General features: G+C 43.4%; 1 protein-coding gene and 1 long non-coding RNA gene across 2 annotated transcripts in view; one reads left to right on the top strand and one right to left on the bottom strand.

Moving 5' to 3' along the window:
- Positions 1 to 13,856, bottom strand: part of CNTNAP2 (contactin associated protein 2) — a 2,169,461-nt gene that overhangs the window by 1,794,431 nt on the left and 361,174 nt on the right. The window contains exon 3 of the mRNA XM_078663547.1: positions 9,100 to 9,247. Coding sequence (XP_078519673.1) covers positions 9,100 to 9,247 — 148 coding nt within the window. The remainder of the gene's footprint in view (positions 1 to 9,099; positions 9,248 to 13,856) is intronic.
- LOC144784624 (uncharacterized) overlaps positions 1 to 13,856 on the top strand; it is a 199,635-nt gene that overhangs the window by 41,722 nt on the left and 144,057 nt on the right. The window lies entirely within an intron of this gene.

The following is a 13,856-nucleotide window of genomic DNA, read 5'->3' as shown; positions in this document are numbered from 1 at the left end:
AAGATGTTCCATTCATCCAGAGACTGATATCTGGAAGATGTTCCATTCATCCAGAGACTGATATCTGGATTCCGGAAGTGGGTCACATGAAGTGAAGCCCACCCTTGTTTCCCAGCTTTGACTGACTTCACAAGTGTACAGTTTAAAATTGGTCCACTGCTTCTTTGAGGTGTCGGCATCAGTGGCGGCCCATGCAGGTAAGAGCTGTGAACTGGGGAATGGCAGTGACAAATGACGGAATAGGGAAAATAAATAAATAAAATCACTTACCTTGCGCTCGGTAATGCAGTGAGCACAAGGTAAGCAGTTTTATTTATTTTATTTTCCCTATTCCATCGTTTGTCACTTCCAACCCCCGTACCACATCCCACCATGCTTACCAGTACGGACCGTGGCGGTCATAATTGGTGTCAGTGAATATCCTTCCTCGTGGTTTCTTTGTAGAGCAATTGAAATTGATAATGGCATTTGCTTCACTTTTGAGAATCTTGATAATATAGTTATACAGCGAAGGTAGATGTTGTTTTTTTGACCTCGTAATCTTCACTTGCAAAAAAATATTTCTCAGCTCCACAATGCTCTTTTGAAGGAGTTGAATGTTACAATACATGAGAAGTCTAATGATGAAATTCCTTTGTCCCACTTTTCTAATAAGCCTTTTTTGGAGATGCTCTGCGAGCCTGTGACCACTAATGATGTCTGAGAAATCTAATTCCTTTGAATATTGTCAATGTCTGTTGTCAGAGTCTGACACCAGGAAGAGGTTCAAACGGGTTTATTATTTCAAAGGCAAAATGTTTTTTGGCTGGATTGTTTGAACTAATTCTTCACTATTCATCACGAAATGCTTACCAATAAATACAACTGTCACCGTCCAGAACATCTCCCAAATAGTACCTCTGACAACAAAACAAACTTCCTACCATATTGTTTTGACTTCTTGTGTTTTGTTTTAGCTAGACTAAAGTGTTCTGGACGTTGTAACTTGTTGAAGTACTTGTGGATGACTCTAAACTAAAAACATGCTGAACTTACATACACTCTGACAATAGATCGTTTTGTCAAATGAATGTAAAATTAGCATTTGGTGTAATTTTGTTCTTTGTCTCTCTGTGCTGGAGGAGGCATTCATACCCTCTTCCTGTCCACCACTCTTTTGCTCCTGCCGACCTATTCTTTCTTCACTGTTCTTATGCAGTGATGCGGTTCATTCCCAGTCTTCAAGGCTCCCCTTCTCCTTGATGGGACAGAAAAGTGCCTTGTATCGTGACAGACGTGTTCCCCTGCTCTGTGTACCCAGCTGCAATGATGTCTGGCTCCCTGGTGCTGATTGTATGTTGTCATGGGTGAACACAGGTCATACGTGCGCGCCATAATGTGTCTTTCTCATGGATAGTGGTCTTGTTGATCCGGGAGGGGTGCCCAAAGTGCTACACTCACTGTGATGAAAGCTACTGCCTTTGCTAGGAGTTAAGTAGCATGAGCATAGTGCTGACAGCGTACCATGTAGTGATCAGTAGAAGTGAACAGGCCTTTTTAACTGTGCCACTGGAGTGAGGTATTAATGGTTAACTAATGTAAAGTTCAGCTGCTGTGCACTTAACTCACCCTTGGCCTACATCTAATTAGAATGTAGTGCTTTGCAGTGTATGTGTGTTGTATTCATCTGCTGGTGTATGTGTGCCTATGAATGGTATAATACATGGAAGATTCTAGGTTCCGTTTTGGGAGAGCCTGGGTTGCCTGGAGAACTATGAGGAGGTAGAGGAATCCCCCAGACAAGTATATGGGATATGACATTCCAGTGACGTGGGTGGGACACACACTGGAGGAAGAGGAGCCAAGTATTTCAGTTCACTTCAAAGGGTGCTCTGTGATTCTGGGAGAGGTCACTGGAAAGGAGACCGGGCCCATCTCAAGAAGGAGATGGTGCAGATAAGAGGATCATAAAGAGTGGGGCCGGGCTCCGAGGTAGCCTTGTGATACACATATCACTGTGGCTAACATCCAGGTGTGAATGTTTAGTCACTCCCAGCACCTGTGTGAGTGAATCCTCCTGTGACAGACTGCTTTCTGGAGGAAGGGCAGGGAAGGTGAGAGGGCACTTCAAAAAGAAGCAGACCGAAAGACTCAGATCCTAAATCACATTTGGTTTCTGGAAACTTGTTATAGGAAGGGGCAATTGAGGCCCCTAAAATTATCAACTATCAAGCAGCCAGTCAGGCAGTGTGAGGATGAGAAGCTCTGCAATACTTCTGCCTGTGACCAGGACAGGGGAAGAAGGTATGCCAGTCTCCCAGCTGGGTGAGAGGACATCACCAAGGGAAAATCCAAGACCGCCAGTGCCTGAAGCCTGGAGTACCAGTGTCTGGCTGCTTGCCAAGGCCAGTGTCCCATGTGAGAAAAAGGAGAGCGCTGAAGGGGGCAAGGTCCATAAGGGGATCCCGGTAAGTAAATTTCTGTAGCGAGGTGTGAGGAGAGGAATTCTGTGCCGATTGGGCCATTGCCTGTGTACAGTATGTAGGTCGGTGACCATGTTTGCCAGAGGGGCCACTGTGAAGTGAACCGTGCCGATTAGCCCATTGCCCATGTGTGGCTGGAGAGTCAGTCACTCTGTATGGCAGAGGGGGCCTCTATGAAGAGGACCTTGCTGCTGTGTCAATCAGTCCATTGCATTACTTCATGCCATAGTGTGGTCAGTGGAATTAACAGGTATCGCAGCCTTTTTGATGCTATTGTCAAGAGGAGAGGCCGCCATGATGACCCACGTGGGCCTGAGCCCTGACCGAGGATCAGAGACAGAAGCCGTTAAGTTCTCCCCACCCCAGCTGTGGGAAGGGTCAATGGAATCTTACGGTCGCACCGGAGGAGCACCATGGCTGCCTTTGCAGAAGCACTGGAACACATTAGACTTTTTTAATAAGTCAGAGTGGGACTCCTGAGACTCGAACTGCTAGTAGAGCCTAATCTAAATATCACCTATAGGGAATGGGGAATACCATTACCACTAGTGAGAGGGAAGAGGGACTCAGGGGCCCTGATCTTGGGCGCTATGCGTATTGTTTGTATACACCATATTTCACTTTTTGTTCATATATAAATACTTCTTTAGTCATAAAAAAAAGTATATGGCCGGACAATCATTTTGTTGCTGCTATTGTTTGTACTTTGAGTAGTGAGATTGTGTTCACTCTCCTGTATCTACCTTCCCATTGGGAAGCCTTTGACTGCTCGGCCTGCGCTAAGACTGAGAGTCAAGTGCTGAAGTGGTACTTGCCTCAGCTTCACAGGATTCATAGTAGTTTGGGCTCCTGGACACCAGGAGTAAAATACCTCAACCATCATGGTTGGGCCCGGTGGCTCCTGCTTGCCTTGTGGCCCTCTGACGGGGTTCTCACACTCCTTTTCCTCTGCTGAAAGGATCCTCTGCTAAATTGCACCTGAGCCCCATCGCTACCTTTGCAAACTGCTTCTTTTTAAATATTTGAAAAATGCACAGAACTGTGGTAGAAAATGAAGAATTTTTTAACACCTCCTTTTTTACATTTTACTTAAAAACTCCTGCGTTAATAATGGAAAATGTTAATAAATAATGCACAAGGATAGATTGGTGGGCAGGTATATCCTTGCAATTGGCTGTGAAAGAAGTAAACAAATCTCTGAGCTCCGGAATCGAGTTTACCTTTCGCACATTTTTTTTTACAATTTTTGGAGTTTCGATTGGTCCACAAGCAGTGACAGAAATAAAGCGCTGTTCAAACAGAGGGACCTTTGAGGCTGTCATTTGTTGTGGCAGCTGCAGCTGGACGGTCATGATCAACACTCACTGATGTCCACACGGTCAAGGTACGACACTGTATGTCACACCTCACCTCACATTACAATGATTTGTTGCATAGAATCAATTATTAGCGAGAAAAATATAATGATGACAGCAGCTAAACAGTACAAGAATTGGATATAACTTTTTCAGCAGTTGCTAGTTGTGTTGCAAAGAAGGAACCTCCAAAAACAAGCATTTGCAATGCAATAGGTTTTGCATTTACACTAGTTTATGCTATTGGAATTGTAAATGACAATGCTTTTATTTATGTTTTGGTTTTAAAACATAAAAGGCATTGTCATTTACAATGCCAATGGCTTAAACTTGCGTAAACGCGAGACCTATTGCATTGCAAATGCTTGTTTTATCATCAACTAGCATATACAAAACAATATAGGAACCACAATTACTTAATCTCCCACTAGTGCAAAAACTGAATTATATAAATTATATATAAAACTTGCGCAAGCAGACAATGCAGTTCTCTCTAATGCAAAAAGCTAATTTGATGTGTGAGACCAACATATATATATATATATATACACACACATATATATATATATATATATATATATATATATACACACATATACACATAGTATTGGTCTCAGACATCAAATTAGCTTTTAGCATTAGGGAGAAACTATTACACTGGCTGCTCATATAAGTTCCAGAGTCCATTTTTGTAAACTTTAAACTCGTTCCACTTAAACACGAATGTAGGAAGAGCATTGCTATGCACATGCAATGGCTGGTTTTACCACAGTTACATCAATTTAGGTCAAGGCGACGGTAGCTTTGTGACAACAATGTAATGCAAACCTTTGGGGGAGCCAAGCTCGCTGGTGCAGGCATTACTATGTTCTATACTAAGAACTGCATTACTGTAATCCATTTGAGTACATGTAAGAATATGCTGCGGCGGTGCGATTCCTGAGCTCAGAATACGGATAAATAATCAAGTAATTAAAATAATCTAGCAAGCAGTAGAAATTAACATAGGCTATGCTCTTTTTCGCTTGGCATTTCGTACCTAATCTTGCTACATTTCTATAATACACCTACACTGCCCACATGTGTTCTGTAAATATTATCAGACTAATTTGATAACATTACCTAATGTGTGCCATATTTTCCACATTCATGCTGGTTTCTGGGTAACTAGCCAAAACTACTGTCTAGCAGCTAAAACAATTGCTGTTAATAAAAATAATTGTGATATACGTTTTTAGCTAGTGCTTGCTGTTTCACAACCCAAAGGTGCCCATGTTATCGACCCCGAAAAAAGGTTACATACAGATACCAGTGAATATTTAAAAGTCCAAACATGTTTATAGAGGCCTATGTTACATTAGAGTAGCTTACTTAGTTTAGTTTGCTACTTTCTTATTTAAGTGCGCAGAGACCAACACAGTAGCCGATACTCTCTCTACTCTACGAATACCACCTAACCCAGCATATATCCTAACATTAAAGAAATAACGTATTTATTATAGTAGGGGGGGGGCAACAAACAAAAAAAATAGGGCGTGCGAACTTTACAAACTTGAAATACCAGTGATTAAGTACAGTTTCATTTTTTTGAGAATATAAATGAATTTTAAACCACACTATATTTTAGATTTTTAAGTGACCATCGCATGACAGGCTCAAATCCACTAGCACAAGCTGTAATCTGTATTGTACGGATGTATCCAAACATGAATTGCACTGACAACGTGTGGGTAACAAGCACTGCCACCGAAGTACCAGCTCCTTCCTGCAGGAGGACCTGTGCCCCATATCCGACCAGACACATCTGAGGGCACAATAACCCGCTGCTGCTGCCTCCCTGCTTCCTGTCTCTCACACACCAGCTTCCTTCATATGGGGAGGAGGTGGAAGACGGAAGGGGGAGGAACACAGAGTACAGCAGAAAAAGCCTACATCAAAACCATGTAACTGTACTTAGGGAAACGGATCTAAACACCCACCGCGGCCCTGTAGTGAACACAACCCTATCCTACGGCCCACCGGACCCAGGAAACTACACGTTTATGCGATCATCACATGCACACTGCCCTAGTATATAGCCCTGAGCTTAGCTATTAATCAAAAACAGTCTGCTCTACAAAAACATTTCCATCTAGCGCCGAATGTGTAATCCACAGCACACTGCGGAGGGGTGGGGGAGTGGGAACACCCTTGGATGCTCCCCTCCACCGCCAGCAGCCTGCCTCTCCCTGCGAGCAGCGCCAACCCTCCCCGATCTCCTATCGCTTCCCTTTAAATTATAATCCGGAATCATGTCAGCCCTGTAACCTTCCCGAGTCACGTGCCCCCAGAACTGTATCCTATGCTAAAATCGGAAGAAAAGGCGACATTCAGACAGCAAGCAGGCATAAAAAGAGGAGCAAAGTTTCTCTTCCCCACAGGCATCGGAGCACTTTGTGCACAGCCTCCCCAGTCCAGATCTCAGGCTCCCTGCACCAGTTAATCTGGGAGAAAGGAAAGGCAAACGGAGGGAGAGAGAGGGGGGTGGTGCCCATGGGGGTATAATTTCTTCTCAGATCAGCAGCGATCTCTCCCCCGATCCGCAGTGGAAAATGAACCATTGATTTATTCCTGGAATCATCTCTGTCTGTGGTGTGTAGGGGGAAAGGGTGGGGGGCTGGTAATTTGCTCCCCCCCTACCACATCCCCCCGTTTCTGTTCTGTCTTTGTTCTGTAATCCCAGTAATATTGAAAACCATTCGCCCCGTCTCTAATCCCAGCCCCGCTCAACAACAACATCTATTGGCTGTAATTTACATACAGGATTAACAAAGCAGTTTCAGGGAAGGGCAAAAAAAATGAAGGGGGTGTTATTTTTTATAAACTGGCAAATGATATGCATTTAAAAATTATGCATACACATAATCTGGTTTTGAAGACCGAGAGCACGACAGGGATTCTGAAAGGCTCGTTTGGGTTTCAGTTTTTTTAATCTATATTTTTAGTTTGACTCGAATGTGCTGCTCTGGTGTCAGATTATTCGAGATTACGCAGACATGGCTCTGCGGAAGCCACAGGGGGAAGGCAGAGAGCAGCGAGCTGTGCTGCCATAGGTGGCTGCGGAAAGGGGCAGGCTGAGGACGGCCAGGCTGGCTGGATGCAGAAGGTGGTGATCTGTGCATGCGCTGCCTGCAGCTCAGCAGCCGCCCTGATCCAGGCACTGGGACCACTGGAGCTGCACAGAAAGCATCTCATAATCTCAAACGAAGACCATGGCCCCTAGGACGGCGACCACTAGAAATGAACTCAGAGCACCTCGTATTATCGGGGGCAGCGCCCCAGAAATGCAGACCACTGGAAATGCACTCACAGCAGCCCATTTCTGTCACAGGAGATGTTGCGTAAATGGCTAAAACTACCGACCTCGAAATACGGGGAAGCAGGTTCGAACCTCGGGTTGGTCTTGTAACCCTGTGACGAAAAAATAAACTGGTTCTATTGTAAAGTGCTCTAATATCCTTGAGTAAGGTTCGCACCAGACGAATGTACACAAAAGAGGCAAAAGGCGACAGCACACTGAACTATTGTAGAGCACTGGAGGCGAACTCAACGCACCTCATACTATCAGAGGTAGAACCTGACACTGCCTCTGATGTACCGACTCATGTCATTGGAGATAAACTCACAACAGTTCCTAATAGCAGAGGCAGAATCTAACATCATCTCCGGAACTGCACAACACTGTAAAATGTACTCAAAGCATATCTTAATATCCAGGGCACAAGTCCTAAACAAGTCAGGTCCCGGGCCGGCCAGCCAATCACAGCGCGGCCCGGGAATGACGTCACGGGGGTGTCCCGGGCCGGCAGCCAATCGCAGCGCGGCCCGGGACAAAGGGGCGGGGCTTAAAAAAAGCACCAGAAACGCCCCCGAATCGCGTTTTCGAGAGAAAGCGCGATTGACATCCTCTGCCTCCCAATGGCTAGCCTCCATTTATGGAGCTAGCCAATGATAGGCAGAGGCGGGTCATCACCCCAGATAGAAATCAAGAGGTTTTGCTAGCGCATGCGTACTTCGTACGCATCGCTAAACCTAAACACATGATTAAAACCAAATGTATGTTTAACACAGTAAAAAAACACAAATTCATGTTTTCAGTATTTTCTTTTATCCTGTGAACTGTCAAGACTAATGTAATCGATCTGAAAGGTGGAAACAGAAATAACTATATGTTATGCTAGCTGCTCAAAGAGCATTGGACATCATGAATTTGGACTTGTGCAGATATTTAACAAATCGCCGGGCTCCTGTAGTTATAATTTGTATTTCCTTTAATTAACAATTTAATTTGATGGCCATGATTTGCAAAGGGAAAGTCCAAGGCTGGACACCGAATATTTGGTGTAAATGGATCAATCTGGTAAAGGTAAGTGTGTAATTTATTACATTGTGGCAAGGAGGTGAAGGATTGTATGGACATCAATAGTGCAGTGCATCATTGCACTGGTTTTGAGAAGTCATCTTTTCGTATGGGGCAGTTACTAAATATATAGTGGAACATCAAGTATTTTAAGGTTCTGAATCTCAGCTACATCTACCATTAAGAAGATTTCTGTCTTATCGGGATCCACAAAACAATTCAGAAGTACTTCAGGAAATCTATTACTGATTCACTCCAACACATAAAAAGTATGCTTAGCAAATTTGCACCACAGTAATAGTTGTGCATACATAACTGATGCAAAATGTACTCTAGCACAGTTTTCGCTCTTTCCACATGTAAAACGTTTTCCCCCAGAAAAAAACCCTTCTTCTACGTCCACTGTTCCGAAACAAAAAAATCACTTACACATGCATTTAATAGGAGTATGTCTTGGTACAGTCCTATAGTTAGAAATTACCCACAATTGGCATGCGAATAGTCTGACATGGACAAACAAGTGGATGTACACCTGCTTCTCCTGGGTTCCGTACACAGAAACACTAACAATCTTACCCCTAGCCCTAAACACAGGAATGTAGCAATTCTGAAAAACTAGAAAATTACACACATCCATGCACCAACTGAATTTAAAATGCATCAGTCATTATATCTTGGACCCGGTTTTAAAATGTATGATCCCACAAAACTTTTTTCACGCACATATATATCCCTGGATGCATACAACGTTTTATTTAGTGTCACAAATATTGTAAGGACCTCAAATGTGTTCAATGTTTCACTTGCATCTAGTGATTATCACATACTACAATTTTCATGGGAAGCATCCCTTTTGGTGCTAAAAACAAGAATCTGCACTCACAGTAAGGACAGCCATAGACTTCAAAGCGCAGTCCAATTTGCCCCTCACTGCTCCAGTCCAAAGGAACAATGCGCAGGAATTGTGCTATCACCTGATGTTGAAAATCATGTCGGACCACAGATTCGGTGTTCAGGTTTCCCGAAAAATCCTGAAAGAGAGCAATGCATAATGTTAGGTTACAACCACCAAACTACATTTCCAGATGCCTGTCAGTCTTCCCATTCATGAAATAATGGGTTGATTTTATTTTGGGAAAGCTGCAAAATAATTAAGTAAAAAAATGTTTAGACCAAAGTTTCTCAGGTGCAGTTGGCTGGGGATTTTAGTTGGTAGAGAATCACAACTCACTTTCTCATTGCCTGAACACACCTTCTTCAAAGTATCTCAGCTGATTATTGTCTGAATTCGCTTTCTCCAAACTATCTCTGCTGATTACTGCCTGAACTCACTTTCTCAAAAGTATTGCAGCTGATTATTGCCTGAACTCCCCTTTTTCAAAATATCTCAGCTGATTATTGCCTGAACTCACTTTCTCCAAACTATCTCTGCTGATTATTGCCGGAACATACTTTCTTCAAAGTATCTCTGCTAATTATTGCCTCGAATCACTTTCTCCAAAGTATCTAATCTGATTATTGCCTGAACTCGCCTTCTCCAAACTATCTCTGCTGATTATTCCCTGAGCTCACTTTCTGCAAAGTATCTCTGCTGAATATTGCCTGAACTTGTCTTCTTCGAAGAATTTCCGCTGATTATTGCCTAAACTCATTTTCTTCAAACTATCTCTGCTGATTATTGCCTGAACATACTTTCTTCAAAGTATCTCTGCTGATTATTGCCTGGAATCACTTTCTCCAAAGTATCTAAGCTGATTATTTTCTGAACGCGCCTTCTTCAAAGTATCTCTGATGATTATTCCCTGAACTCACTTTCTGCAAAGTATCTCTGCTGATTATTGCTTGAACCTGCCTTCTTCAAAGTATCTCTGCTGATTATTGCCTGAACTCACTTTCTCCAAAGTATCTCTGCTGATTATTGCCTGAACGCACTTTCTCCGAAAAATCTCTGCTGACAATTGCCTGAATTCACTTTCTCCAAAGTATCTCTGCTGATTATTGCCTGAAATCACTTTCTCCAAAGTATCTGTTAATTATTTCCTGAAATCGTATGCTTCATTTAGTTCTTAGTCACTGGAAGAATCTACCTTTCAATTAAAAAAACAAACACAGTGGAATCAGTACCTTATAGAGCTAGAGAATTATACTGATTTTGAGAAAAAGGGTATTGTTTAGCCTATGTGCCAGTGTTGGCCAATAAGGTTACAAATCAATGGCCAGAAGAGTCACTTCAACGGAGCTTATTGAGTGTCTGCACAGATTGTTGGAAAACGCTTTTTTTTTACAAACCTCAAAGTCATGCTTTCCAGACAGGGGTGCTGCTGGTAAGAGAGAAGTACTTCTTAGTGGGCGAAAATTGTCATGTCTTTCCAACTGTGAAACCCCATCATGGAGCAGACCCTGCAGGAAAGCTTGCAGAGTGCAGTGAACTCACATGTTTCGGAGACAGTAATCTCAATGAAATGCTTCGTATCTGAGCCTTGGCGTAACACAAAATGGTGGGGCACCCTGCAGAATGTGAAGAGTGGCCCCTTGGTCTCCCGCATCTTAGTTGGGAACCTAACCACCATCTGGATCCATGGTGTCAACACCCCTGGCCCTTCAGCAGCTGGGTAAATGAGATTATGGTTTCATGGGAGACAGTGCTTTCCACATGCACTGTGTTTAAGTTATTTTACAGAACTAATATGTGAAATAATGAAGTTTAAAACAAACTGAGACAGTAAAATTACTGAAAAGTGGAAAGGATGTAGCGATGATTTGACAAGGTATTTTAGAACTTTCTAAAAGATTTATTGTAAATTCTGAAGCAACAGATACATTTGTATCCATGTACTTAGTATTTAGGGATCATTTATTTCTACTAACACATAATTTCCCTTAGTGTTGCCAGTCTGGAAGGAGTACATCAATCAATCAATCAGGGGAATTGTAAGCACACTACTCACCCAAGAGGGTCTCAAGGCGCTGAGGGGGGAGAGTCCGCAGATCTGTTAGTTGAAGAGCCAGGTCATGAGGGCCTTCCTGAAGGTGTTCAGTGAGAGGGCGCATCTGATGTCTGCCGGTAGTTCGTTCCAGGATTTGACTGGGATTGAGAGCAGGATCGTCTGCCTGCTCTGGCTCTGTGGATGCATGGGGTTTCAGCTAGTGTGAGGTTGGAAGATCAGAGGTTCCTTTTTGGTACGTGGAAGTTGATTCTGTCGTTGAGGTGTTTGGGTCTGTTGTTGTGTAGGCATTTGTAGGCGTGAGTGAGGATTTTGAAGGTGACTCTTTTCTCCACGGGGAGCCAGTGGAGTCTTCATAGGTGTTGGCTGATATGTTTGTGCCGGGGGATGCCGAGGACGAGTCTGGCAGCGGTGTTCTGTATTGTCTGGAGTTTGCTGAGTAGGGACTTGTTAATGCCGGCATAGAGCGCGTTCCCATAGTCCAGTCTGCTGATGATGATGATTGTGTGGGTGACTGTATTCCTTGAGTCAGGGGGGACCCATTTGAAGGTCTTGCCGAGGATGCAGAGGATGTTAAAACTGCTGGATGTGACGGTGTTGACCTGTCTGTTCATGGTGAGTGAGGAGTCAAGTACGATGCCAAGGTTTTTGGCGTGGTCTGAAGGGGTATGTGGACCTCCGAGGGCAGTCACCCACCAGGTGCTGTCCCAAGCTGAGGTGGTGGTTCCAAGGATGAAGACTTCTGTCTTCTCGGCGTTGAGCTTCAGGCAGCTGTTGGTAATCCAGGTTGCGACGTCTTGTATTCCTTACTGGAAGTTGAGTTTGGTGGCAGTGGAGTTTCTGGTGAGGGAGAGGATGAGCTGGGTGTCATCAGCATGGATATGATGTTGAGGCCGTGTTGTGGTGCGATGGCTGCGAGGGGGGGCATTTAGATGTTGAAGAGTACATAACACCTAAGTCTTGATGTCTTGCTCCTTCCTTATCCCACAGTCCGTTGTATCTCTCATCCCGTCCTGTTTTCACCCTTACATCTATTGCTCTCTTCCTGTCATCTGTTATATCAAAAAAAATCTTCTCAACCTCATTTAAAGAACAGGTCAAACTGTTTCTATGAGCATAAGAATGTCCAGTGTTAAATTCGGTCTAAGGAAACAATTAACTGTATCCATTGTCTTAGCATGAGGATGGCGATTATAATACTTGAATATAGGAAATTCAGAAAGTACACCATCTTAGAACAAGTAAGAATACAGGAAATGTCCCTTTCCATAAAATAGGCATCAGAAAGCTACACATAACACCATACATAAGAGGAATATGGTGGTAGGTAGTTGCGTCTGCTGCTGATGCAGGTAATTACAGAACTGTACTTTGCATCTATAGTGTCAATGTATTAATAAACCAATTTAAAATAGGCATTTCAAGAATAATCTCCTCTAGCTGAATCTACATGCAAAGCTTTATAATCTAGTGCATGCAATCTATTAACTGTAGGACTCAGGGTCTTAGGGGTAACACTAGGCTTTAGCTTGGCTACTGTGGAAAATGTAGGTAAAGATAAGCCTGCAAGGAGAACAACTAATGCTACAATAATGGCAATCAACACCTCTACTAATATATACCTACGTCTATTTGTGTTATTAGGTTCCATGACTTCTATAGAACCAAAGAGTTGAGTAGCAATAATTAGCAACAGGGTCTTCTCTAAGTATGGGCGAAACTTGCGAACTCGTGGTCCGCGAAATCTGCGGATTTGCGAATTTTATTTTAGCGTGTTCGCCAGTCTTTTTGCGTGTTTGCGGCCTTTTTGCGTGTTCACGGGATTTTTTCAGCGCGGCTACCGCGAAGTTACCCATGAGGTCGTACATGGGCTAGTTGCATGCTCGCATTGTGCAATTGCGTGTTTGTGTCCGTTTTTGTGTGCTTTTGGACAAAAAGTCGCGCGACCAAGCAAAAAAATCCGCAAGCTTGCAAATTGCGAATTTTTGGACAAATTTGCGCAATTCGCGGAACGTGAATTTGTCAAAAATTCGCAAATTCCGCGAGCGGAACCGATTTTACGCCCATGCTTAGTCTTCTCTGTTTGTTTCCACTTGTGCAAATGGCAAAACTAAACTCAAATGATGTTCAATGAAATTATTTACAGAGTCTTCATGAGTCTTCCTGAGCCCTACTGAGTCCAAATGACACCCTTATAAATGATAATTACTCGCCCGCATTACGCAGATAAATACCCTCCGTGTATCAGCCTTACACTGTCTGTTTTATTCTTCCTATTGAGGGCTGACCGTGCGTCTGGCTCCCAGCCTGCTCGAGCACAAACAGGTTTGTTTGTGTTGGCCGGCCTTTTGTTATCCGCTGGCTCAAATTCGAAAACGCATCACGTGATGTAAAAAGGGTCATGTGTCATCTGACACTGACCCTGAAGTTGGTTCTTTCCCAAAAACGCCTGTAGCGTCTGAAGTGTGGACACCATGTTGAAATGGGGTCCATGCCTACCTAGTAGGTAGATGATACATCGATTTGTCATTTATGTATCCATCCACCCAACCTATTCCTGAAAATCAAAGGGTGAGAATTACGGCAAGCTTTTAAAAATTCACCACCAACCTCACTTCAGTTCACACTCAAGATGTCTATACCCACACTCAGACTCAGAAGTGAGCTGGAGGTACAGACGGAGAGCGCGGGGCCT

Source organism: Lissotriton helveticus, chromosome 10 (genome assembly GCF_964261635.1).
Source record: "Lissotriton helveticus chromosome 10, aLisHel1.1, whole genome shotgun sequence".
NCBI lineage: Eukaryota > Metazoa > Chordata > Amphibia > Caudata > Salamandridae > Lissotriton > Lissotriton helveticus.
The sequence above is the reverse complement of the archived record's forward strand: the minus strand, read 5'-3'. Positions and strand labels throughout refer to the sequence as shown.